Here is a 24,381-nt window from a genome sequence, read left to right as displayed (position 1 = left end):
ATATATGTGGAATCTAGAAAAATGGTACAGATGAACCGGTTTGCAAGGCAGAAACAGAGACACAGATGTAGAGAACAAACGTATGGATACCCAGGGGGGAAAGTGGGGCAGTGAGGGGGGTATGAATTGGGAGATTGGGAATGACATATATACTCTAATATGTATACAATAGATAACTAAGAAGAACCTGCTGTATAGCACAGGGAACTCCACTTCACTGTACAGTAGAAACTAATACAACACTGCAAAACAGCTATACCCCAATAAAAAAAAAATTTTTAATTAAAAAAAAATGAAATAACTCCCTTCTATTTCAAGTTAGACCCTAAAGGCAGAAAATCCAAATAAGAAGATAATGCCTTAGGAATTCAAAGGAAAGGGCAGACACAAGAGATACTTAGAAGGAAAAACCAATAGGACTCAGTGAGTGGCTGATTATAGGAGAAAAAGATTATGGAAGAATCAAGGATAACTGAGATTTTGATTATACAGGTAAGAGGATGATGGGGACTCCGTGCTCACAACACCTCTATAGAAATGTGATGAAAAGTCAAGTAACACTCCCCCCATCCATGGGAAAGTTATTAAAAGAACCCAACATTCCTGCTTCCAGATTGTGGTCATGGAAGAATTCCAGAGAATTTATTTATAGAGTGTACCCATGGTCCCCCATGGCCCCCCATCCCAACTTCTGCATAACAGTTCAAACCCATAAAGCCCTGAATCTAAATCCCTGGTATTAAGAACCCATATAGTCCTTTAAGAATCCTTTTTTTTTTTCTGATATGAGAAATTTCCTGAACAGAATACCATTTCAAGAAGATCCCTACCAGTACCTTTCATTTTTTTCAGTGCATTCCAATCACACACATTCTCACATACATACTCACAAATACACTCACACCCCCAAGCTTCCAATCTTATCCTTGAACCCAAACCACAGCATGTGTCCTGCCTTCTGCTGAGGAAGGAATACCTGTGACAGATAATCATTTACACCCCCTTTGCTTCTCTGGAGTATACTTCACATCTTAAACTCCATAGACAGCTCTAGTTTTCCCCCATTTTCCACCCCAAGTCACAGTCTCTTTTTAGCCCTGAGTACCCCAGCACCTGGAGCACAGTGGAACCCTCTGAGGCCTCTTGAACTCATGAGTCACTATAAATAGCAGCAACATCAACTCTCCCATGACACACGTAAACGCACTATTCATAACATCGCACGGCATGATAAAATGAAATAACTATTGTAATAGAATAGGCAGAGGCAGCGAGAAATGACACCCTTCCATAGTGTAAAGGGCTGCCACTTGGAGGCCACTTCAAGGTGATTTCAAGAGAACTGCGTTTCCAAAATGCAAGGCTCCCTGAGAGGTTTATATAGTTAACCAGCTAGAGGAGGCAGAAGTGCTATGACACAGTGCTCCTGTACTCGTCGGCATCACAGAGGAATAAACAGCAATTATTTGTACCACACAAAACACAACATTGTTGAGCCAGCCTTGTGCCACCAAAAACACAAGTATGCCAAACATTTTTCCTCTCTGCACAGCACTGCCTTTGAGCTGCTGAGGCGTCCCACTCAACTGCCCTTCTTAACCAGATTAATTTCAGTGAGAAACACAAAGAAAGAGCCAGAAAGAGATCTTCTCAGGAAAGAAGGAACAGCCCATTTGCTTGCTGGGGCCCAGAAGTGGGAATTCCAACTGTTGACTGAAGTCAAGGACACATTTGGTAAGCAGAGTCACTTGCTGGTGGCCCTATGTTACACAAAAGCACAGCACAATAGTTATCACCTCTGCCCCGTGGAAGTCTTATTTCCTTGGTCCTTTCACCTGCCAGCCAGCATCCAGGCTGTACCACTGGCAAGTTAAGAGACTTAGCTCTCCCAAAGATGCCTTTGGGAGTCAGGAGCCAAGCTGACAGCCAAAGCCAAGGAAGAACTAATGGGATTTTATAGTAGAAAAGGCCAGAAGAGCTTAAAGAACAGTGATTAATGTTCACAGGGAATTAATCTCTGCAAAGTTTTAGTCTGAAGCTTTGGCATTACCCATGTACAACGGATGGGAAAAGATGAGCTTGAAGAAAATGTTCAGAATAACCCAAAATAATAATTGCTAACCAGATACACTTCCCATTTAATACTCAGAACACTACGAAGTCACCTCTGTCATTACTCCCTTTTTACAGGAGAGGAAACAGGCGCACAGAGAGCTTAAGTATCTTGCCAAGGCCACGCTGCTGGTATAAGCTGGGATCCGAACTCCGTGTGGCTTGAATATGTGCTCCTAACTGATACGATACACTACCTTTCCAGTAAAATTCCATCACAAGTGGCCCCTCTGAAAAGGCAAACTTTAAGTTTTCAATTACTTTTTAATACCAAAAGCCTTTGTTTCAGACCTAAAGATAAAGTACTTCCTCCTACGTACATAAGATGAAAGATAGAGAAGAGGATGAAAAAGATGGTATATTTCTTTTGTGTTTTGTTTCCTAACAGGGACAGAATCTACCTCCTTTCACATACATTCCAAAGACTCCCTTCTCTCCTACATACTGCCTCAGTTGGGGGATACACAAATGGCACACAGAAAATTTTTAAAATCTTACTTTGTGATATCAGCATTAAGGGTCTTGCCTAAAAACATTTCAGAATCAAGAAAAAGTAGGAATGCACCCAGAAGAATGAGGTCAGGTGGGGGGAGGGCACAGAGGGGGGTGTGCGCTGGGAAAAGGGGAAGTCAAATGACAAAACCCCAAATAATCTTGGCTCTTATGAAAAAGTACTCTGTTCATTTCCCCGGAAGCACCGAACAAAAGCAGCTGCCCATTTCTCTGCTTCAGTTTCCTGACTATAACTGGATCACCAACGGGCATCCATTGTTCCAGGCTCACAGAACAATGTTCACTAGCATAAATGCATCAGTTCTGGTACACATCCAAAGAGCTAAGAAAGAATACCACAAGACTGAATGAGTGTCTGCGTGCGCATACCCAGCGACCAGATTCCACCACGGGCAAGACATATGTGTGCGAGGCAGTTAGCACCGCCCAGCGCCGATGCATGTGCGAGCTTGTCAAGAGATATACTACACATCAGACCACTATGCTGAACAGGATGTTCTGCTTGTAGCTCTGTTTCCCAACATTCTACACATCTTCAGAGTCTCTGCAGTCACAGAGCAGCCTGTGATTCCCCCATAAGCATCCCAGGGCACTAACGAAACGCAAAGCGCAGAGGTCAGAACGATCGATGGAAGGACGCTGCACTGTGTTTGCAGAGCCTAGCTCATCCAGGACCACCTTCCCACCCAGAATGGGCAACCCTCAGAGGATGGCAGCTGCTAACTTAGGGGGAAAAAAAGGGCATGGTGGGGGAGGCGAAAGGATTATTTTTAAGGAAGAGCACAATCTAGCTTTTCTCTCCACCACCTACTCCACACACCACCTCCTCGTTCCCTTGTCTCTCCTCCTGCCTGCTCTTCCATTTCACTTGTCTCCCCCAGCCTCTCTCCCCATTGCTCGTGTACCACACTTCTCACATGTGCTTTTCTTCTCTGTGTCTCAAGCTGAGACGCCAGCTCGGACACCACACTGAGAAGAGCAGCCGTGTGAAGAGACTCAGAGCTGCCGCTGAGCTCGGAGGGGAAACGAAGGTGGCTCGCCTCCTCCTCAAAGCTCCAGATGCATGAGATTCAAAACGTGCATCCACTCTTTAGAAGCCCCGTCTTGAGACCAGAGCCACGGAGAAGAGAAAAAAGCATCTGTGTTATAAGTTAAATGAACCTGTTCATTATGTCATCTTCCTGATGTGCTAAATACTGGAGGATATTTGGCTTACGTCTTGTTATAAATGTCCTTTACTATTCATTCTGTGCCTCCTTAATATGGCTTCTGAAGCTGAGCTGCCAGAGTTCTTGTCCGGAACAGTAAGCATTTTTAAATGCACGGGATGAATCCATGTGTTCTGTGGATCAATTCCCTCCATCACCTGTGGGTGACGAGCAACTCAACACTCAGGAGTCGTGTACCCAGGCCAAAGTACCACTTTAGCAATAGTTTAAATAATGAGGCACTTCCCAAAGCCGCATAATTAAAAGTTAGGACCAGACTGAAATGGCAAGAGAAAAAGGCAGAGCAGGGAAATATAAAAGATCATGTGTGAGGATTCAAAACAAGAAAATCAACTGGATCTTCACCTATAATGTGGGAAACAGACCAACAGAAGCAATGTCTTCCGCTGTAGTAATCAACTGCTCTTCAATAAGCATTTATTAGGCACATATATACTATGTACCAGACACTGTACTAGGTGCCAGAGATAACATAGGTGAACAAAACAAACCTGAACCTAGCTCTCAGGGAGCTTACGATGCACCATCAGCACAAGACAAAACTGTAGGCTAACAAAGTGAAACATGTATTATGAAGGAAAGAGATAAGAACTGAGAGGGACTAACACTGGAGAACCTACGTCAGAGAGAGCAGTAGGGAAAGGCCTCTCTGAAGAGACAAAACTTTTTTTTTTTTTTTTTTTTTTTGCGGTACGCGGGCCTCTCCCCGCCGTGGCCTCTCCCGTTGCGGAGCACATGGCTCACGGGCCCAGCCGCTCCGCGGCACGTGGGATCCTCCCGGACCGGGGCACGAACCCGTGTGCCCTGCATCGGCAGGCGGACTCTCAACCACTGCGCCACCAGGGAAGCCCGAGACAAAACTTTAAAGCTGGAACATAAAGGGAGAGAAAAGCTAACCGGGCCCAGAATGAGTGACCATTCCAGAAAGATGGGATTGCATGAGCAAAGGTCCTAAGGCAGAAAAGGTTTGGGCACCACTGAAAAAAATCACTGTGGCTGAATTAAAGTGAACAAGGAACAAATAACACAAAGGACTCTGGTGAGACACGGTGGGCCCTAACGCCCAACCGAGATTTCATTCTATGGATTGAATGGCATGACCCAATTTAAACTTCATTACGATCACTGCTGCCACTGTGTGGGAAGAGACTTGAAAGGCGGAGTCTGCTGCAGTTGCCTTAAGCAAGAATTGAGGATTCCCTGGACCACAGTGTGGCAGCCAAATCAGAAAAGAGTAGACAGATTCAGACATATTTTAGAAGCAGAACCAACAGAAGTCATTGATGGATTGCATAGGGAGGTGACAGCAAGGAAAAAAATCAGAGATGATTCTCATCAAGTTACTCTATTTCCACGTGGGGCTTCTTCAGAAGTTACAAGCATCACCTGCTACGATGCCAGGCCCTTGCAAGAATCTAGTCTAGAGGACCTGGTATGTCTGTAAACATAAGTAACTCAAAAACCCTAGATCCAAGAACAACATAAACTGGGTGGGGCTGTTCCCGACAGACAGTAATGGCAGATATTTCAGTGAGTTTTCCCATAAGAATTTTATCTTCATGTTGGTGTCAGAGCCCTGTAGCTTCCCCCAAATCACAGGCTTAAATGTCTTTCCATATCTGAGGGCAACAATCTTAAGTAGAATTGCACCAGATAAACCAGCGACCAATCTCGTTAGTCTCCATGATAAGCAGTGGAGAAAATAGGTAATTTCTAAGAGGATCTTCATGTCAAATTGGATGCCTCATGTCAAGTATGTCACAGGCATATGACAGCATAACTTCGTGACTAGCAGAAAGTAACTAACTATAAAATACAAATTTATAAATCATTTCTTTATTATCATTGACTTTAACAATGATGTCTCCATAGGATCGCTTCAGAAACCAAGTATACAACCGAATCCAGTACTCCCCAGGGAGGAGACCTCTGAGGGTAAAAAGAATGAACTGCCTTTCTTATTTTACATGTTGTACTCAAACTGGTCCCCAAATGCCACAGAAAGCCACAGGACCCCTGTGGGAGACACAGGTTCAGTCTCAGTACCTTTCTGACCTGTTTATTCACTATTACCTACTTGAGTATTACTGGCATTGTTTCCATTGCCCTTCCTAAAAAGTTATTACATAATTATCATCTCAAAATCCCCTGACCCATTTGTGTAGGTGAGCATCTCTTTCCTTTTTAGTATTTATAGTGATGATGCACTCTTGTTCTTAAATTGCAGAATGAGAGATCATGAGAGAGAGAGGGAGACAGAGAGACAGATCACACACACACACACACACAGTGGAGACGCACCTCTGATTCTGGCTTAGGCCTTGCCAAAACAGATGGCAAATGGACATAAGCAGTAGTAATTTATTTGGAAAGGGATGTTATCTTTTGTTCCTCCAGACTATTAACTGTGAACTTTTTTGTCTGCATTTCAAGGAGTTTGCTTGAAACAGACCCCATTTCTTTAGTCAACATATGAACAGTTCCTTTCAGAAAGGCTCTCCCCCAACATTCCAGTGAAAAGCACATAACTCTTGCCTCCTGCCCTCTGGTCCCATCTAAGTCTTACATTTTATTCCAACACTTTAAAATTTTAATTTAGTGGAACATCTCCAAACTGTCCTCAAAACTTTCCTCTTCAATTTGGTGGTCCACCTGATGGCTCCTCTCAGCATAAGTACCTCTCTAGCTGCTAAGCCACCTGTTCAGCTCCAGGAGAGAGACCATAAAAAAAATTCACAGATTCACATCACTACACTTCACACCCTCTTTAATTTAACTCTGTAAATTCACTTTTCAACACACCTGAGCTGTTAATTCTAATTTGGCCTCTCAGTACCTGCAAAGACTGACCTGGATCTTTATCTCCACCACCCATAATAAAGCATTTTATTGCAGGTTCCAGACTTCTGCAAGTGTAGCAAAGAGAGGAAGAACTGTGCTGAGCTCTGCCAACATGAAAAGCTGTCACTATGTAACTCCTGTTGGAGAATCTTCCCAAATTGGCATATGTTTCTACTGCTTCTCCCTTCTACAGCATATATTCATGCCCCCTTCAGCCACAAGGCTGCCCAGATAGCCAAACGTTCTCCATATCAAAAGAAACCAAAGCAAGAGACACATACACCTAAACACACATCCACCCTAGCGCTTGAATCCAAGGATGTGCTTTGACCTCCTGCTATTCTGTTCCTAATAACACCTCTCTCCAAAGTATGATATCTAATAGGTTCAACGTTTTAAGAGCTGTGTCACTCTACATCCTTCTCTGATTTTCAGGATGCTTTCCGACTATTACTTTTTAAATCAACCTGGCTAAATGTCATCTATATTCCTATAAATGTCCTATATATATATATATATATAATTTCTCATCTTGACCTACTATCTTAATAGAACCTATTTCTAAGCAGGAACAATCCAAAAATTTCTTGAAAAATCTCCCAGTTACTGTTGATAACTGCAGTTAAATACCATCTATAACATTCTGTCCTCCTTCACTAGTCAGAACACACAACCACGCCTAAACTCTGTCACATCTTTTCTGACCAGCTCAGAATTTTACCAGATCTCCTCCTAGACCAACCTGCTGGGACAAGAAAAGCCTCTCCAGAGACATTATGCTTTAGAGGCGACCACTCCAGTATCGCTGCGTCCCTCCCTGTTTGCCACAAGATCTTGACACATGTCTTTCCCCAGGCTGCGGGAGTGAAGCAGAGAGAGGCACCCACACCCAGGAAGTACTCACTGAGAGGCTTTAGGATGCTGCTACTGGACTCATCCGCGTTCTCCACATCGGACTTGTCAGAGTAGTTCTCAGAGATTCTCTCCTTTTCCTTCTTTTCTCTGTGCCCTGCCTTTCTCTTGTGGCGTCTCCTTCTCCTGTAGCTCTTTGGCACATGGACCCCGATGTAGATGGTGTGGTGGCCTGAGGAAGGTACACAAATCACCAGTCATTTCAAATCACAGTCTCTGCTGCACAGAAATTGCACAAGACCCACAGGTCAGAAAAAAATGTCTACGAATTCAACACTACCATTCCATATCTGACGAATAAACTGGAAAAATAAAATCTCCTCCCAATTTTCATTGCGCTAGACTGTAACTCAACCTGTTGGATGGCACTAGGATTCAGTGAGGGTGTACTCTAATTATATCCAGAGAGACTCTTTGTTTAGGAAAGGCAAAGAATACCGAACCAGGAATCAGGAATCCTTGATTCTGGTCATACCTCTGCCATCAATGAGCTATTTGACCTTGAGCCTGTCCCTTAGCCATTCCAGGCCTCAATCTCATCATTTATATAGTGAGAGGCTTAAAGTGGGTAATCCCTAGAGGACCTTCCAGTGCAAACCTTCCTGGAATCTGTGATTATACTGAACAGAGTGATGAAAAAGGAGCTCTTGGAACTGTAGCGCGGGGGGGCGGGTAGGGGGGAGATCTAACTCAAAGGTCAAGAGGTCATTCTGCAGGGTATAAGGTTTTACACTAAAACTTTTTTTACCCAATCAGCAGAATAGAGACTTAGAACTGGGACAAACTAAGAAAAAATAAGACATACTTGGAGAGAAAATTTTAGAAATACTCAAATGTTCACACTAGGAAACAGCTAAAATGAATGTCAGCTACAGTGCCATTCTCATTTTTCTTTTTTCGTTTGCAAAAGTTTCTAAAAACTGGTTGTTGCAGTGATAAAAATAAACCCAGCCCAGTAAAGATTGCCTTGAAGAGAAGGGCATGAGGAAAAAAGATTGTGAAATGCTTTTAGTTCTCTAGATGGAAGGAGCTGCAAAACTGACAAGTGGTATTATTTTTACAAAATCTGATTAAGACAGAAAAAAAAAAGAACTCAAAGTTCTACATTTTTTTTTAATTGGAAAACTTTTACTTTCACTTTATATACAGTCTAACTTCTGAATGCGGGAACCACCATTTCGGAAGTAATGTGAAAACTTCGCTCTTTTTTTTTTGAATTGCAAATAGGAATTGCAAAAAAGATGAGATAATCTACGGATTTCCTTTCGCATTCTGGCATTATTCCTTGATGACCACTTTACAGTGCTGCACACAATATCACACACCCACATGCAATACACATACATGCAAATGTCTGATGTAAATGCTGTGAATTCCTTTCCACGGTAACTCATCAGGCATATCTAAAAACACCATAATTCACAGGGTTGTTCCCTTAAACTGGAAGGATTAAAACAATTATATCAAGAAAGAGGTTCCAACCAAGGAATGCAGAACCCTAGGTTAATTGGGTAAGCATTCAAAAGAAAATATCTCATACTTGGAATGAAGTTGGAGGCATCTACATAAAACATGAAGCACCAGCCCCCAGCACACACACAGACATGCACACAAACACACAGACACACACGCCAACTCAACCACTAAAATGCACAGTGAAATTCTCCTCACAGAATGTGTGCCAATGAGAAATTTATCATGTCTAACCATTTACAAGCAAATTGTTCTCATGGGAAAGCTATATTATACTAAGAAGTAGGAAATGTCTCAGAAACAATGTGAATTAAGAAACAGTGTCAATTGTTTCCTGCCCTCCAGTTACTGAGGGAGTCCTGCAGCTTTATCTCAAGTCACACAATATATGTAAGCAAAGCCAACCAATTTCTTCAGTAAATCAAACTCTGAAAGCTTGATTGCCTTCGTTCAAGAAATAGGAAAACATCATGAAAAAAACTAAGAGGTTGAAAAAAAATTTTTTCACCTGTCACATTAAACATTTTCTTATTTTGTTTTACAGCAGAAACTAACACACCATTGTAAAGCATTTATACTCCAATAAAGATGATCAAAAACATATTTTCTTATTAAAAAATGGTAACCAAGCCAAAAAAAAATGTAGTGGTTAAGCTACATGAGTCAAATTGATGTTACATAGAAAGATTTTTTTAATATATTTACACAAATCTGCATAGTATATTTGATAAATCATTTAAAAGACAGTTTACATGGGCTGATAAGATTTTAAGCTAAGATTTCTGGCTATAAAGTGTTGTTGTTGTCAACCCAACTAAAGAGTTGGGACGATTCAGAAGGTGAGCTTTCAAAGCCCAGGAGAGAAAGGTACCTTACCTTCAGGAACCTAACTGGAGTTGTCATCACCATAAAAATGGCGCCACTGTACTCACATCATGATCACAGGCCTCCTCCCTGCCTTAGGAATAAGACTCAGCTTATCCCCATCTCCTCCCGCTCCTCCCTCAGATGCTCCCCCAACCCTGCCTACTTTCCCACAGGTGGGGAAGTTTCAGACACGATGCTGCACCATGAAGCCCAGGTACCAACTGTGACTATCGTTCCTTTTAAGACAGCCCCTATTTCAGACATTTTGATCAGCTTTATTAAGGTATAATTCTTCACATACCATAACATTCACTCATTTTAAGGGTACATATTCAATGATTTTTAGTATATTTACAGCATTGGGCAAGCATCACCATAATCCAATTTCAGAACCTGTCGACCAATCCAAAAAGACCCCTCATGCTCATCTGCAGTCACTCTCTGTCCCCACTCCCATCCCTTACTACCACTCTTAGGCACTTTTTTATACTCTCAGTGACGGCCTCTGGGAAGCTACAATTCTCTGGTATCCACATGGCTATGAATTTTGGGGGGGATCCTTACAGCGCAGTAAAACAGAATACGCCTTGAGTGAGGAAGCTCTCGCCTTCCAAGAGCTGCCAGAGGAAACCAGGGCACTGAGCTGAGCAATTCAAAATGCAAAGCGTCTTCCTTTTCCTCTCGTACATTACTGGTAACTAAATTTTCCTTTTCTGTCTTTGTTCAGATAAAGGAAAAGGAACAGGGTCCTGAGGTTAAACAAGCCTTTAGGACCTCAGAGACAGTGTTTGTGTTTCATCAATTTTTTTCTCAACCTCTTTTCATTTCAGCTTCTTTGCCCACCAGAAGAGAGGAAAGCAGCCTCACTTTGGTGACTGGGGGAAAGGCATGCTTTCTCAAAATGATGACTAAATCGTTCATAAGCTGTATGTGCTAAGTACCAAAAATACCAGAAATAAAATAAGCTGGAATGAAAGCATTCTTACCACCTCCACAAAATACCTGTCTTTAGGGTCAATAGAAGCAGCATTACTGATTTTTTAAAAAATGCTATTGTTGATAAGAATATCATAGGTGATCTCAATATTTATTTTCATTAAAATATCTTTACCTGTCTCAGAGATAGGCCATGAAGATTGATGGCTATTTTTAAACTTACAACTCCCAAAATGACACCAAGCGGTGGAAGGTGTAGTATTATTTTACATGTAAAATGCAAAGGAGAAACTTGATAGACAAGATTTCTAATTCAGCAAGAGTCTACAAAACAGTAAGATGCTCAGAGAATCAGGGACAGTTACCTGCTTAACTTATGAGTGAATTTTAGGCGCAAAAGAAAAAAAATCCTCTGCTAGAAATGTCAGTAAAAACTTCTTCCAAAGATAATGTAAAAAGGAGCAAAAAAAATTTTTTAATAGGTAGAATTCAAAAGGAAATGGTGATTGCTTTAAATGTTATTAAAATAAAGGTTACATTCTTGCCACTCAAAATTTTGTAAAGTAAAACTACTGGAATCTACATTTGACAGTGTTCACTTAGGTGTGAGTCAAAGGGCATTCAGTCCTTGATTTGGCAGTGGCCTCAGTAACATGTGTTCAAATAAATACCCCGCATGCCTTTCTCTGACAGATGGTACAAGTTCCCAACAAACTCTAAATGTCTTGGGAATATCTCACAATCCATCCACAGCCAGTACTACTGGGAAGAAAACATGGCTTGCCTGGTTATCTCTGACAGCCAGAAATCATCACTAGGTGACCCCTGTTTCTTCCATCCTCACGTGCTCCACCTCAGGTGAAAGCAGAAGTCCTGCCATGCTATCATGTCCACTTCTCCCAATTCCTAAAATATTTCTGAACTAACAGCACTGAGAGCTGCTATCATGATTTCAAGCCACCAGAGAACTTTTACAACTAGTAACTCTGTAGCCATTCATGTTAAAGAGGCTTTCACAGATACCCACTTCCCTACCAAGGATGATTTAGGACTTTGTAGAATTAAACCCATCAAATGAGCCAAACTAAAATTTCTGCAGTGGACTGAGTGGTTAACAACATATGCCTCTCTACGCAGGATAGATCATTAGCTCCTTTAGGAAACATGGTGCTGTGTTTATATACATACAGATGATAGCAGCCATTTATGGAATTCTTACAAATATGCCAGGTTCTGGCTAGGTCTCCTACATCTATTACCTCATGCAATCCTCACAACTGCACGAATTAAATACTGTCATTATCCCCATTGTACAGGCAAAGAAACCAAGGTTCAGGGAAGTCAAGGATATTGTCACCAGCTAACCCATAAAATCCCACAGGAGAAATATCTCTCAGGTCTCAACATCAAGAATTAGTGAGTGCTTCATTGCTGCTTTGGTGGTGCTTTGTTTGTTTTTAGGGTTATTTTTTTTGTAATGTACACTATATTTACACTACCTTATAATTGACTGTGTTTCCTTCCTCATGTTGACTGCTAGAAATAGAAGAGACAAATCTCGGGCCAACCGGTAGTAGGTAGACAGAGTTTCGTGACGTGAATTTTAAACATGAACCTTGCTATTCCAACTTTTTACCCGTTATTTTCCCTTCACATTAAACCTTTTTGGAATAAAGCAGTATGTAAATATGTTTTAAGACCTGAGATGTCAGTACTGGGGGTAGAAGCTGGGGATGGCTGGGGGTGGCTGTGAGGGAAGGTAGATTTCTAGGCAGAGATTCTACGTGTCCTTTGGTGATCCTTTAGCTACAGCTAAATCTATAGGCCTAAATCTCTGCCCAGAAATCTACCTTCCCTCACAGCCAACCCCCAGCCTCCTACAGAACTTCTCTAATACTGAGGGATGTTCCCAATTTGATTTTTATCCACATTGCTGCTCTTTCTATAATCAATGGAATTTCTGTTCTCTCCAGTTCGGAGCAAAGATTCCACAACATTTGGCACTTTACATCATTCTTTCAGAACTAATCAGCAATATTCCCCAAATATAAATTAAATACTGCCTTCTTTGGCTTATCTAAAGTAACCTGGTCTTATAAAAAGAAACGAAATTGAGTTATTTGTAGTGAGGTGGATGGACCTAGAATCTGTCATACAGAGTGAAGTAAAAAAGAAAAACAAATACCGTATGCTAACACATATATATGGAATCTAAAAAAAAAAAAATGGTCATGAAATAAAGACGCAGACCTACTAGAGAACAGACTTGAGGACACGGGGTGGGATAGGGAGGGTGGGAGGGAGGGAGACGCAAGAGGGAAGAGATATGGGAACATATGTATATGTATAACTGACTCACTTTGTTGCAAAGCAGAAACTAACACACCACTGTAAAGCAATTATACTCCAATAAAGATGTTAAAAAAAAAGAGAGAAGAAAGAAGAAAAAATAATAATAATTTTAAAAAATAAAGTAACCTGGTCTTATGCCAAGACGCCTAAAACATGTCATAGCTATTGCCAAGGGGGATATAGGGGAGGGAGGCAAATTTAAGAGATATGTATTATTTCTTTTTACTTATGAAAAGAACACTGTTGGAAGAGGAGGCAAAGACCCTGGATGAGCGATAGATTATTAAAAAGATGTCGTGAAGACTTTACTTCTTGGACCAAAATGAATCGTGAAGGTTTTTTAGAAGTACCTTCATAAGAAACCTTAAACAGAATCGCAGTATCAAGTCCAGATGCCACAGACGTTGTGTGTTTGGCACTTTATATAATAAGAAATAGATCAGTATGTCTAATCCTAAATACTTTAATAAATAACTTGCTAGTGTGTTAGTCACAAATCCATAAGAGTGTCCATAACCAGTTCTATTAAGAAATAATTGGGCTTCCCTGGTGGTGCAGTGGTTGAGAATCCGCCTGCCGATGCAGGGGACACGGGTTCGTGCCCCGGTCCGGGAAAATCCCACATGCCGCGGAGCGGCTGGGCCCGTGAGCCATGGCCCCTGGGCCTGCGCGTCCAGAGCCTGTGCTCCGCAACGGGAGAGGCCACAACAGAGGGAGGCCCGCATACCACAAAAAAAAAAAAAAAAAAAAAGAAAAAGAAATAATCAAAGCAACACTGCTAATTTACTTGAGCATAAATACCAGTTCATGAAAAGAAAACTCACTTTGAAAGGCATGATGTAATTTTGCAGTTAACAGAGGGTAAGTCAGCCCTTGGTTAGATGTTTGCATGAGGGTCCACACTTCAAACTGACACCACTACTCAGGACAACGGATGATTTTTATTTCTGTATTTTGGATAGGGGCAACTTTTCACATAGAAAAAAAATAATAATGCATGTGTTTATTAATAGGTAATTGCATGCTACACATGTAATTTATTTATAGACCATTTTGAATTCTGATTAGTAATCTATTTTATTATTAATGCTACCAATTACACTTAGGAGCAGGCATGCAAGTAAATAAATAGTAAAAGTAGTGAAAAACAGGGAAATACTTTTCTTCCCACTGAACTGCATGGGAATTTTGTTCACTGAAAGCCTCCCAGAAATCCTTAAGGCAACTTGGGGTTCCCCCAAGCAAGACTGATAAGAAATCTTAGCTTGTTACCTGGTGTTTACTGAGCACAGTACTTTCAATATTTGATGCTGATAATCATGATGATGATAACAATCTCTAGGCAAGAACAAACAGCACAAGGAAAAGGTCTCAAACAGGAGATGAGCTTATGGTGACTTAGCTAAATTCTCATCCTAAAGGACAAGCTAAGGCTCAGGAAACTTCTGCACCTGCCTTATAAATGCTCATTTTTAGCAAAACAGTCCTAATCACAGTCTTTAGGTAAAGGTGAGGACCCTATGACCACACACTGAAGTGAAGTTTCCATTACAGCTTCCATTACTAATAGCTGATAACAGAAGCTAAACTAACCAGCACTGTGTGAAGTCTGAATTAGTGAGTATTTTTTTTAAAGAAATGCAACCTTATTATACTCAGTGATCATTCATTATCTGAAGATATCTAGGCCAGAACAACGACCTGAAGGCGCTACAGGAACCTACCTTGATGAATAAACAGGACTAAAAATCACCTTATCATTTATAAACTGCAGCTCCTGAAGTGCTTCACAATCTCTAAAAAGCTGCTTCTCCAAAGTAATTTTAACTTTGCTCTAGCAAAACCTCTTTTACATTCATATCTGTAGATATAAAATACCCATATTTATACCTACAGCTATACATTTATATTGAGATTTATATATATATATTATATTATGTTCTATTATATATATATAATCTCTATGTATAGAGATAGTTAGGCATTTTTATGGACAATCCGAAGCCAATAGTGTCAATAAAGTGTCTTTTCCAATGTGTGTGGTGCACAAAGGTAAGTGTCATTCTTATATCTCCCTCCGATTTCCAAAGGGGAAGAAACAAAGTACTATTTCTCCTCCTTCCCACCCGCCTTGAGCCCAGATAATAACTTGTGAACACCCTCTGTTCTCCAGCTAAGGCACTCCAGAACACTCACTCTGAGCAGGACAAAATAGCCAACTTTAGATCAAGTCTAACTAGTCCCTCAGCTGTTTTTTAGTCATTATGCAGAGCTTAACTCTGCAGCAGAGGCAATACCTTCCATAACCTCAATCTTCCCTCACCCGGCCCAGGAACAAATGCCGTGCCATCTCCACCCTGCTCTGGGAGGGTCTCCCCCAGAGTTTCATGCTGTGAGTGCCAACCCCCCAGGGCTCAGGTCTGTTGTCCTTTTACTTGGCAGCACAGAGGAGAGTGGCGCCAAAGGCCTGGGAAGGCCAGAGCCAGGCAGGGCAGTGCTAAGAGCCAAGAGGAGCCACCCAATAGGAAGAGATGAACCCTTGACTCATCCTGACATCCCAGAACCCCGAAAGAGCTGGAGCATTTTAATGTGCAGTATACATGCAGTCAGACAAAATCCACCTGTGAGCCAAACACAGAGAACTGACAGTTTCCATTATCTCTCTTGTGGTCACCATTTGCACAACTGAATGGCAAGTGGGACTGGAAGAGAGAAAACAATGGCTAATCCAATGGTCACTGATAACCGGATTTGCAACTGCAGCCAGAGAGGCAGCTTAGACAGACACATAAATGCGCACATTCACACTCTCATTCTAACCACATTGTTCATTTCGACTCTATTCTGGCTTCCCTTTTAGCACTGGCCTAAGCCCTGGCTGGGCAATAGGAAGAGTGGTCTTTAGTCGCTATAGACAGATAATCCACCACAGAGTCAATGCACTCACGGCTAATCAGGTATCACTAATATTAGTTCACATAATTCCTTCCTCTCACGTACCTGTATATAGGTAAATGAGATGTGGATTATGCCATGGTGCTAAAACAATAACCAAGAACTAGGGAAAGTGCTTCGAGAGACTTAAACTAGCCTAGTTAAGCCCAATCCCAGAATCTTCATGACTATGGTTTTCCACGTGCACCCAGAAAAGAGGACAACGTCCACTGACACCACAGCTCATGATCATACTTTTAGAGTTGAAATGACCTTAAAGATCACCTGATTAAACCTCTTCATATACCAATGAACCAACTAAAGCCAAATAATTAATGACATAGAGGCCGGGACTCTTGGTGCTCCTGGTTATATAAGGTTTCCTTTCCTACTTTCCTACTACCATGGTATCAGTCCCCCACCCTATGCCCCATTTTCCATTGTCTGCAAAATACAGCCAAGGGGGGAAAAGGTAATCGATTAGGCCTTTCAAGTTAGCAACTACCTAGAAGACAAAAAGGGCTCAGGAATTCTTGAAATTGTTTCTGTCTTATAACCAGAGAATGACACGTTTAAATCCACAACCCTTAGTACCATAAACGGCCCCAGAACATGAAGACGTCCTGGCTCTGACATCTGTCCTCCCAGGAGCATCTGTGGTCATGCAAACAATGAGGCCAGCCAGGCTTCTGTCTTCTTTCTCTCTCACCTTTTCATAAGCTCTCCCAACACCTTTTTTTTTTTTTTGAGGTACGCGGGCCTCTCACTGCTGTGGCCTCTCCCGTTGCGGAGTACAGGCTCCGGACGCGCAGGCTCAGCGGCCATGGCTCACGGGCCCAGCCGCTCCGCGGCACGTGGGATCTTCCCAGACCGGGGCACGAACCCATGTCCCCTGCATCGGCAGGCGGACTCTCAACCACTGCGCCACCAGGGAAGCCCCCCAACACCTTTTATTCTTCTCCAGTTAGTTCTTTCTACCCCCTATTCTTCCAGGCGCTTCTTTAAGCTCTCATCCATCTCCTTTTCTGAATTCCTTTCCCGCTCCAGAGGAACCAGACTTCAAGCACACTTTTCTGGAATGAGCACTGCCCTGGGAAAGTCAAGAAGCTTGCCTCCTTGTCCTAGTTATCCCCAATTACTATCAGCGTGACTGCAAGCAGATTACTTTACCTTCTCCAAGGCTCATCTCTCCATGTGTAAGGTGAGAACATTGAGCTACATTTTCTCTAAAATCCTTTCTAGCTCTAAAAATTCTATAAGAATCCTAAGTATTCTAATTGGTTAAGCGTAATGGAGCACATAGGGGAAAGGCCAAAAGTTTCCTACTATTTCTCCAGGTCCGTCCCTTCGCCACTTCTTATGATGATAGCTTTCTCTTTGGGCACTCTTCAGTCTACTCCGATTTGACTCTTTCCTAAGCATGCCACCCAGATTGCTACCAAAAGCCACCAAGCACTTTTTTCTGCCAAAGCCACTGGTTACTTTTCGCTCCTCATCTACGGGACTCCAGGCAGCACTCGGCACTGTCGGTCACTGGCTCCTTGCTGAAAATGCTCTTCTCTTGGCCTCAGACACACCCTTTTCTTGGTTACCCTCCAGCCTCTATGATCGCTTCTTCTCAGTCTCCAAAGGTTGGCAGAGCAGAGCCCAGCCCAGTCCTCTTCTCACTCTATTCTCTCCCCTTGGTAATGTCATCCATTCCTATGGCTTGAAATGCTAGCTATCTCCCTGGGATTCCAAAACTTACATCTCCATCCCTGCCCTTTCTTTTTAGCTCCAGTTGTGTAGCCAGTGCCTGCTTTAGAGTTCTACTTGGATGTCTCACAGGGGCCTCAGACTCAAAAAGCTGAATGCCTACCATCCTCCACTACCATTCCTCCAGTGTTCCCCATCATACAAATGGCACATAAGTCTCCCAAATTGCTCATAGCACAAATCCAGAAGCAATCACCCCCACCCACCCATCTGTCCATCAGCAAGTCCTGGCAATTCAACCCATCTTTTCGTCCCTCTACTCTAACCCCAAATCGTCTCTCTCAGCTGAATCTTAGCAACAGTGTCTCCACTTTTATCTTTGCCCTGCTGGGATGCTCTCTCCACCCATGAGCCAAAGAGATCTTTTTTAAAATGCAAATTTTGTCTTGTCACTTCCCTGCTTACAACCCTCTGCAGTGGCTCCCCAGTGCACCCTCAATAAAATCCTAAATCTTCAGCATAGTATAATAGGCCATGAATTATCTGGGTTCCATCCACTTCAGGCCACTCTCTCCCTATTCATGTAGTCTAGCCACATGGGCTTTATTTTGACTTCTCAAACAGGCCTACCTCTTTCTCACCACTGGGCCTTCACACACCCTGCCTGGGAGGAGTCCCTCATTCCTGACCTAGCTAACCCTCTTCACCCTTTAGGTCTCAACTTTATGTCACTCTATGGGAGATACATACCTTGGTTTCCCATGTAAACTCACCCACCTACATGATACACTCTCTAAATTATCACATCAAACAACCTTGTGTCCTTAATTAATGACTGGTTTATTTGACCACACATTAATTATGTCCCTAATTGGAATATATTATCACTTTCAATGATACATATGAGCCTAAAAAAGCAACATATTAGAGCTTATATATCTGCTACCAATTGGTTACCATTTTGATAAGCTTAAAGAAAAAGTTAATAAAAGCACTGTCCATCAGAGTTAATAAGAAGAGTTAACATAGATATTTATCAACTAATTTGTTGATCACCAGATATCAGTACTAGCTTTAGTCTGAAAGCATTCTGCAGTCACAGCAAGCACTGATGAGAAAGTGTTAAGCACAAAGATAAATCACCTGCAAGGAATATAACCAAGGAAGAGAACATCTTAAATTTACAGGGTTCATTCTGGGGATTTCAAATTAGTTTACTTATATCCCTAGCAAAACTAGGAGATAAGGAAGCACCAATGCTGTTTCTTTGTATGAAAAACTGAGATTCAGAAATTAAGTAATTCGTCAATGGCTTACTGCAAATATCAAAGTATTTTTCTGGTGTTATCCAAGAATCCTTAGAGCATCTCTAGCAGGTTGATAAGAAGATAGGTTATTAACTGCACTCTGTACAAAGGAAACATAACCACACAAACATGATTGGCCTCATGTTACCCAGTAAGGCGGGGCAGAGCCAAAAACAGAAATAGGTCCTGAGACTCCTGGTTCCCCACCATGTTGTTTAACCCACAGCAGACTGAATAAAAGTGTCTCAACCCAGATACCGACTGAATTTGCCAAATACCTATATCCATTGGATTTGACTGTGAGCTTTCATTTAACATCCAAGACATTGTCTTTATTTTTCAACAGGGATAGAATCGTGTTGAAAATTTAATAATCACCTGGAGAGGAGGGTGGTGATTTAATTAATCCATAAATGTGAGATTCTGGCCCTCTAAAGCTGATATGTTGGCCAATTTTACTACAATTCAAACACTCATTTTTATTTCCAGAAGTTTTGGCCTTGTAAAAGTTATTGAGTATCCCACCATGAAAAGAGTTGGTAAAATCATGACCCGAGAGGTTTAAGTAAAGTCTGTTCTCCTTCCAAAGTCAACACAGTATCAAGAAAGGTGAACATGTTGGATATAGCACTTAGGAGAGCTGCCTTGTAATTCTAACTCTGTAGAAAGGTAAAAACAATTAACCAGATTTAAAAGCTTTTGCAGCTATTCAGGAAAGGGAGTTATTTAAGTCGCCTCTACTGCTGATTCAATGGATGTCACTCACCACCTCCCCTCCCTTAACCTTCATCCCGCCTGGCAATCAGCAGCTTCAGAGGTACAATATTTGGAACCTCCTGTGAACTCCTGCCATGGCAGGCTCTCACCTCAGTCCCCGAAATGCTATCAGCCAAAAAAGTAAAAAAAACAAAACAAAACAAAACCACATCTCACCGGAGCAACGGGAGAGCCTCAACTGAGCTTTATTCAGTTTTATTCCATTCTTACTCTACTCTCCCTCATCAGTCCCAATATTCAATTCCCCCAGTGACTCTGAATCTTGTAATGATAAAAATGGAGAAATACTTAGCTCAGGTTTGAATACTTAGTATTATTTCTATACTCTTGAATAATCTCATTGAATTGGCACCTAAATGACATAACAGCCAGTAGGGGACAGAATTACCCTAGTCTATGCTGCAGAGCAGGGAAGGGAAAAAAAGAAAAAAAAAATATATATATATATATATATTTATACATATTACATATATAACAGACCCTTGAATCCTCCTCATTGGTAGGAAAATATCATGCACTTAAATCTGTTTTCCAGAAAAAGTAACTTTGCAGGCTTTATTAGACAATGGGCATGCACTTGTAATTTACCCTGTATGCAATTATAGTTAGTGTGTCTCTTCTTGGAAAATGAGACAGTTTCACAAACTAGGGGTAATGTCTATCGGAGCAGTCTAACCATGGAAATCACATCTCACGCCCAGAGCTTAAAGGGAATCAGAATGAGTCCAAAGAGAAATAAACAGCAGGCCTCAGGAAACTTCTCTTGACCTTTCTAGCTTTCCTTTTCCAATACAAGAAGCAGTAGGTAAGCGTGGTTATTAGGAAGGCAAGGGATAGGTGCCTTGCTAAGATGAATTAAGCAAATAACAAACATTTCGGTCAGTTCGAATTTTTTGGAATGATAATCATGGAAAATTATTGGTGAGGGGAATTCCCTGGTGGTCCAGTGGTTAGGACTCTGTGCTTTCACTGCTGTGGGCCCAGGTTCAATCCCTGGTCAGGGAACTAAGATCCCACAGGCCACAGTGCGCCAAAAAAAAACAAAAAAAAATTATTGGTGAGACTGTATCAGTCAGAAAGCAAAAGGACAGACAGTGGTATAGTATAAAGCACTCCTATGCCTAATGCCAGGTACAGCAGCAACATTATTTCTGGTAATTATTTAAACAGTTCTATGGTGAATGGCATGTTCTATTATTCTCATTTTACAGAACTGAGAAATTCGAAATCCAAACTCTAAGTTTTGTCCTTCATTTATGCAATGCTTCAGCAATACAGCAAGTTTTAAACTTTTATTCCCAAAACAATGCTTAGCCACTGCTTTAATAACACATGAATAACACAAATGACAGAGACTCCCAAAAATATGAAATACGTCTCAAAAATATGAGCAGATACAAAGCTTTGAAAAAGAAACTCAATTATAGACAAAATGTGCTCCAAGTGTATTATCTCAGAATTTCTGAATCCTTGTAAAACACAACTCAAGTACCAAGTTCAATTTTGTATGCCTCTTGCCATAAAAGAATGTAGTCACCTAGGACAGAAAGTGGCTTCCAGAGGGCTTTAGCCCGTACTACACTACCAGGGAATTCTCTACAATTGGAAAACTCTGGGAAGGGATGTCTGACTCCAGTTTCAAAAACCCATGGAATTATCATCCAAGAAATCTATATACAAATATTTAACGTCACTAACACAGCAGGAGGTGTCAGAGAGCTAAGTATTGCCTGCTTTAGGCCCTCTGGCAGGGCTTTCAGCTGGGGCCACAAGGAGAAAGCAGCAGGATACTGGGAAAGGTCTGCGTGGGCTCAACCTGCTCTGGGAACCCAAGCATCAACCCTTAAACACCTCAGCGCATTTCCTTCAAGCTCTCCAACGTGTGGATACATTGTTTCTTTCAAGAAGGCTTTTCCTTCAGCAATATTTGCCCAAGTATTTCCTCTGTACACACTGTTTCGGAGCAATTAGAGTGAACAGGAGAGAGGAGGTCAGCAAAATGCAACCGGACACTTACATCCTGCGCTCAGAATAGCGCCAGCTTGGACTCAGCCCCTCCCTTCCCAGCCGATAGGTTTTCATTCACTCCTCGGCAATTACGTTTTTGACCATTGTAATTATTAACAAATGTCCACCAGGCCCCACTTTTTCTTTAGAATACTACCTCCTCCAATACACATAAATACATCATCACAATATCCTCTAGTGAAAAATAGGTTTAAGTCATTATGATTTCATGTCTGCAAAATGTTGAGATCCTGACCTCCAAAAATACAAAAGCCACCATTCCATCATTTTAGTCTCTCTCCTCAAAATACAGAGCAGAGGAAGGAAGAAGAATAAGGTGGAGGTGTTTTAGGGGCTTCTTTTTCTTATCAATATAAATGACATAAATATATCAATGATCTTTGCAAAATCAAATGGGATTAATAGCAAACATAGGATCATTAGAGACTATATCATCTCATTTGACTAAGAGAAGAGAACCAAATTTCTAACTAAAAAAATTTAAACAAAGATTTTAGAGGACTATATAAAGTAATTCTATATATGCTTCATTTAGTTTATTTACACATTCATTTATTCATTCTTTCTTTTAACAAAATATTTAGTGAATGTCTACTTTGTTCCAGACCCTGTCCAAATTTTTACTTTTATTTCCCTAAAAATAACCTTCCTGTAAATTCCATGCATTTTCAACCATACTCTCTCTCTTAATATCCATCAGTAGACATGAGAATTTGTAGAATTATTCTTCCATTTGGACAGATGGGAGCACACTTCCTTTTGGACTTGGTTTTCAATGGAAGAGGAAAACCACCACAATATATCATAACAGCATTTAGAGCACCGATCAAACTTCAGAAATGCAGACCCATTTCAGCCAATATTGTCTTGCTGTACTTCATGCTTCCTGAGTTGCTGGGTAGGCTTGATGTTAAGAAAAGGCCCCTCCTCATGAAGTCAGAGTTGCCAAGGCTTGCTGGGGAGTTACCTAGCCTTGCAGAGCCAAGGCCTTATCTCAAGGATAAGGTGGAGTTTGCTCTTTTTCCCCTATTGCGAAATATGAGAATATTAAGTAATCTGTTTATATCATACAGATCCAAAATCCTGGCTGACTTTTTAACGGATAAAATATCCATAGAATTTCTTCCTCTAGAAAAAGCTACCTGGGGTCTTTCTTCCTATCTCAACCCCGGTTCACCCAACAAAGTTTGCCAATTTCCATTAAGTGTGTTTGAAATGAAAAATCAGTCTTGTTCCTCATAGTGGGCATTTCTGGGTCACTCTGGTAATGTCAATTTGTCATCTATAGACCAATTCTGTGGAAATGTCTGGGCGGGAGCCTTTTTGTACAGAAACAAATATGATATCTGAAATGTTACAAACTTTAAATGAGTTTATCCACAGTAACCACTCTATGCCAAAAATGTCAGCTTCACAAAACACAGTAGAAGGTAACCACTGAAAGAAGAGACATACAAGCCTCTCTTTATTTTAAAGATTAAATTCGACACTTGGTTTCCTTTCTCAAGAGTATCTTTTTAAACCATTAACACAAATGCACATGAGGTAAATTATGGGAAAACTAGCTTTAGGTCTTTAAATATATATCTCACATAGATAAACTCATTATTTAAACAGAAGATGACTCCTCTTCTGACTCACTCTATTCTTAGTGAGTTTTGCAGCTGATGGTTTTCTATTGAGTTTTTAGAATGTGGATTAAGTGTCACGCCACCCACTGAGAGTAAAGTTGAACCAGGTGAACTGAGGGTAGGGTTGGAAATCTCAGCCTGTCTCCCCTGCTCGGAGCTACAGCGTTAGAAAGAACTACCAGAGAGCATCTGACTCTTCTTGCCTTCAGGCTGAGCTGAATCCAGTCACCCCAAACTGAGCGACCTTAAGAAGAATTTTAAAAGCATAAACATTTCAGAGTAACTAGAGTTACTGGAAGTCACCCTAATAATCATTTAATGGGAGTGCATCTTATTTGTGCAAATTACTTTAAGAAACAAAGTTTTATCTTAAGTTCACTTTTGCCAAGTGTGCTGCAATATAGTTCAACCATGTTTATCCAAGAAGCAAGAGAAATAAATACTTGGATAAAAGGAAACACATTTGATAACAGAAATGTTAGGTGTTCCAGCTCCTTCTTCTTCACCACACACATGCTTAAGGAAGGAAGCCCCTCAGCTCCTTGCCCTTTGAATTTCTGATTCTTAAACCTGGAGCACTTACTTCCGCCGTAAATGTACCAGAAACTCAGCTACTTCGTAACAAAAATAACAGTCTGCTTTCCTTCAAGTACACTCTATGCAATTAAAAATATGAGACATGGCTTCCCTGGTGGTGCAGTGGTTGAGAATCCGCCTGCCGATGCAGGAGACACGGGTTCGTGCCCCGGTCCGGGAAGATCCCACATGCCGCGG

The 24,381-nt window shown here is 41.4% G+C and overlaps 1 protein-coding gene across 7 annotated transcripts in view; it reads right to left on the bottom strand.

Annotated features, from left to right (window-relative positions):
* SLC4A4 (solute carrier family 4 member 4) overlaps window positions 1-24,381 on the bottom strand; it is a 307,397-nt gene that overhangs the window by 275,846 nt on the left and 7,170 nt on the right. For 6 of the 7 annotated variants that reach the window (XM_007110878.4, XM_028491893.1, XM_028491894.1 and 3 more), the window contains exon 3: window positions 7,600-7,779. In XM_007110878.4, coding sequence (XP_007110940.2) covers window positions 7,600-7,779 — 180 coding nt within the window. Of the gene's footprint in view, window positions 1-7,599; window positions 7,780-14,059; window positions 14,139-24,381 lie in introns of those variants that run through there. The other variant, XM_028491896.2, reaches the window with a different exon arrangement.

The sequence above is a fragment of the Physeter macrocephalus genome, chromosome 7, assembly GCF_002837175.3.
Source record: "Physeter macrocephalus isolate SW-GA chromosome 7, ASM283717v5, whole genome shotgun sequence".
Lineage (NCBI taxonomy): Eukaryota > Metazoa > Chordata > Mammalia > Artiodactyla > Physeteridae > Physeter > Physeter macrocephalus.
This window is presented reverse-complemented; position numbering and strand designations above follow the sequence as displayed.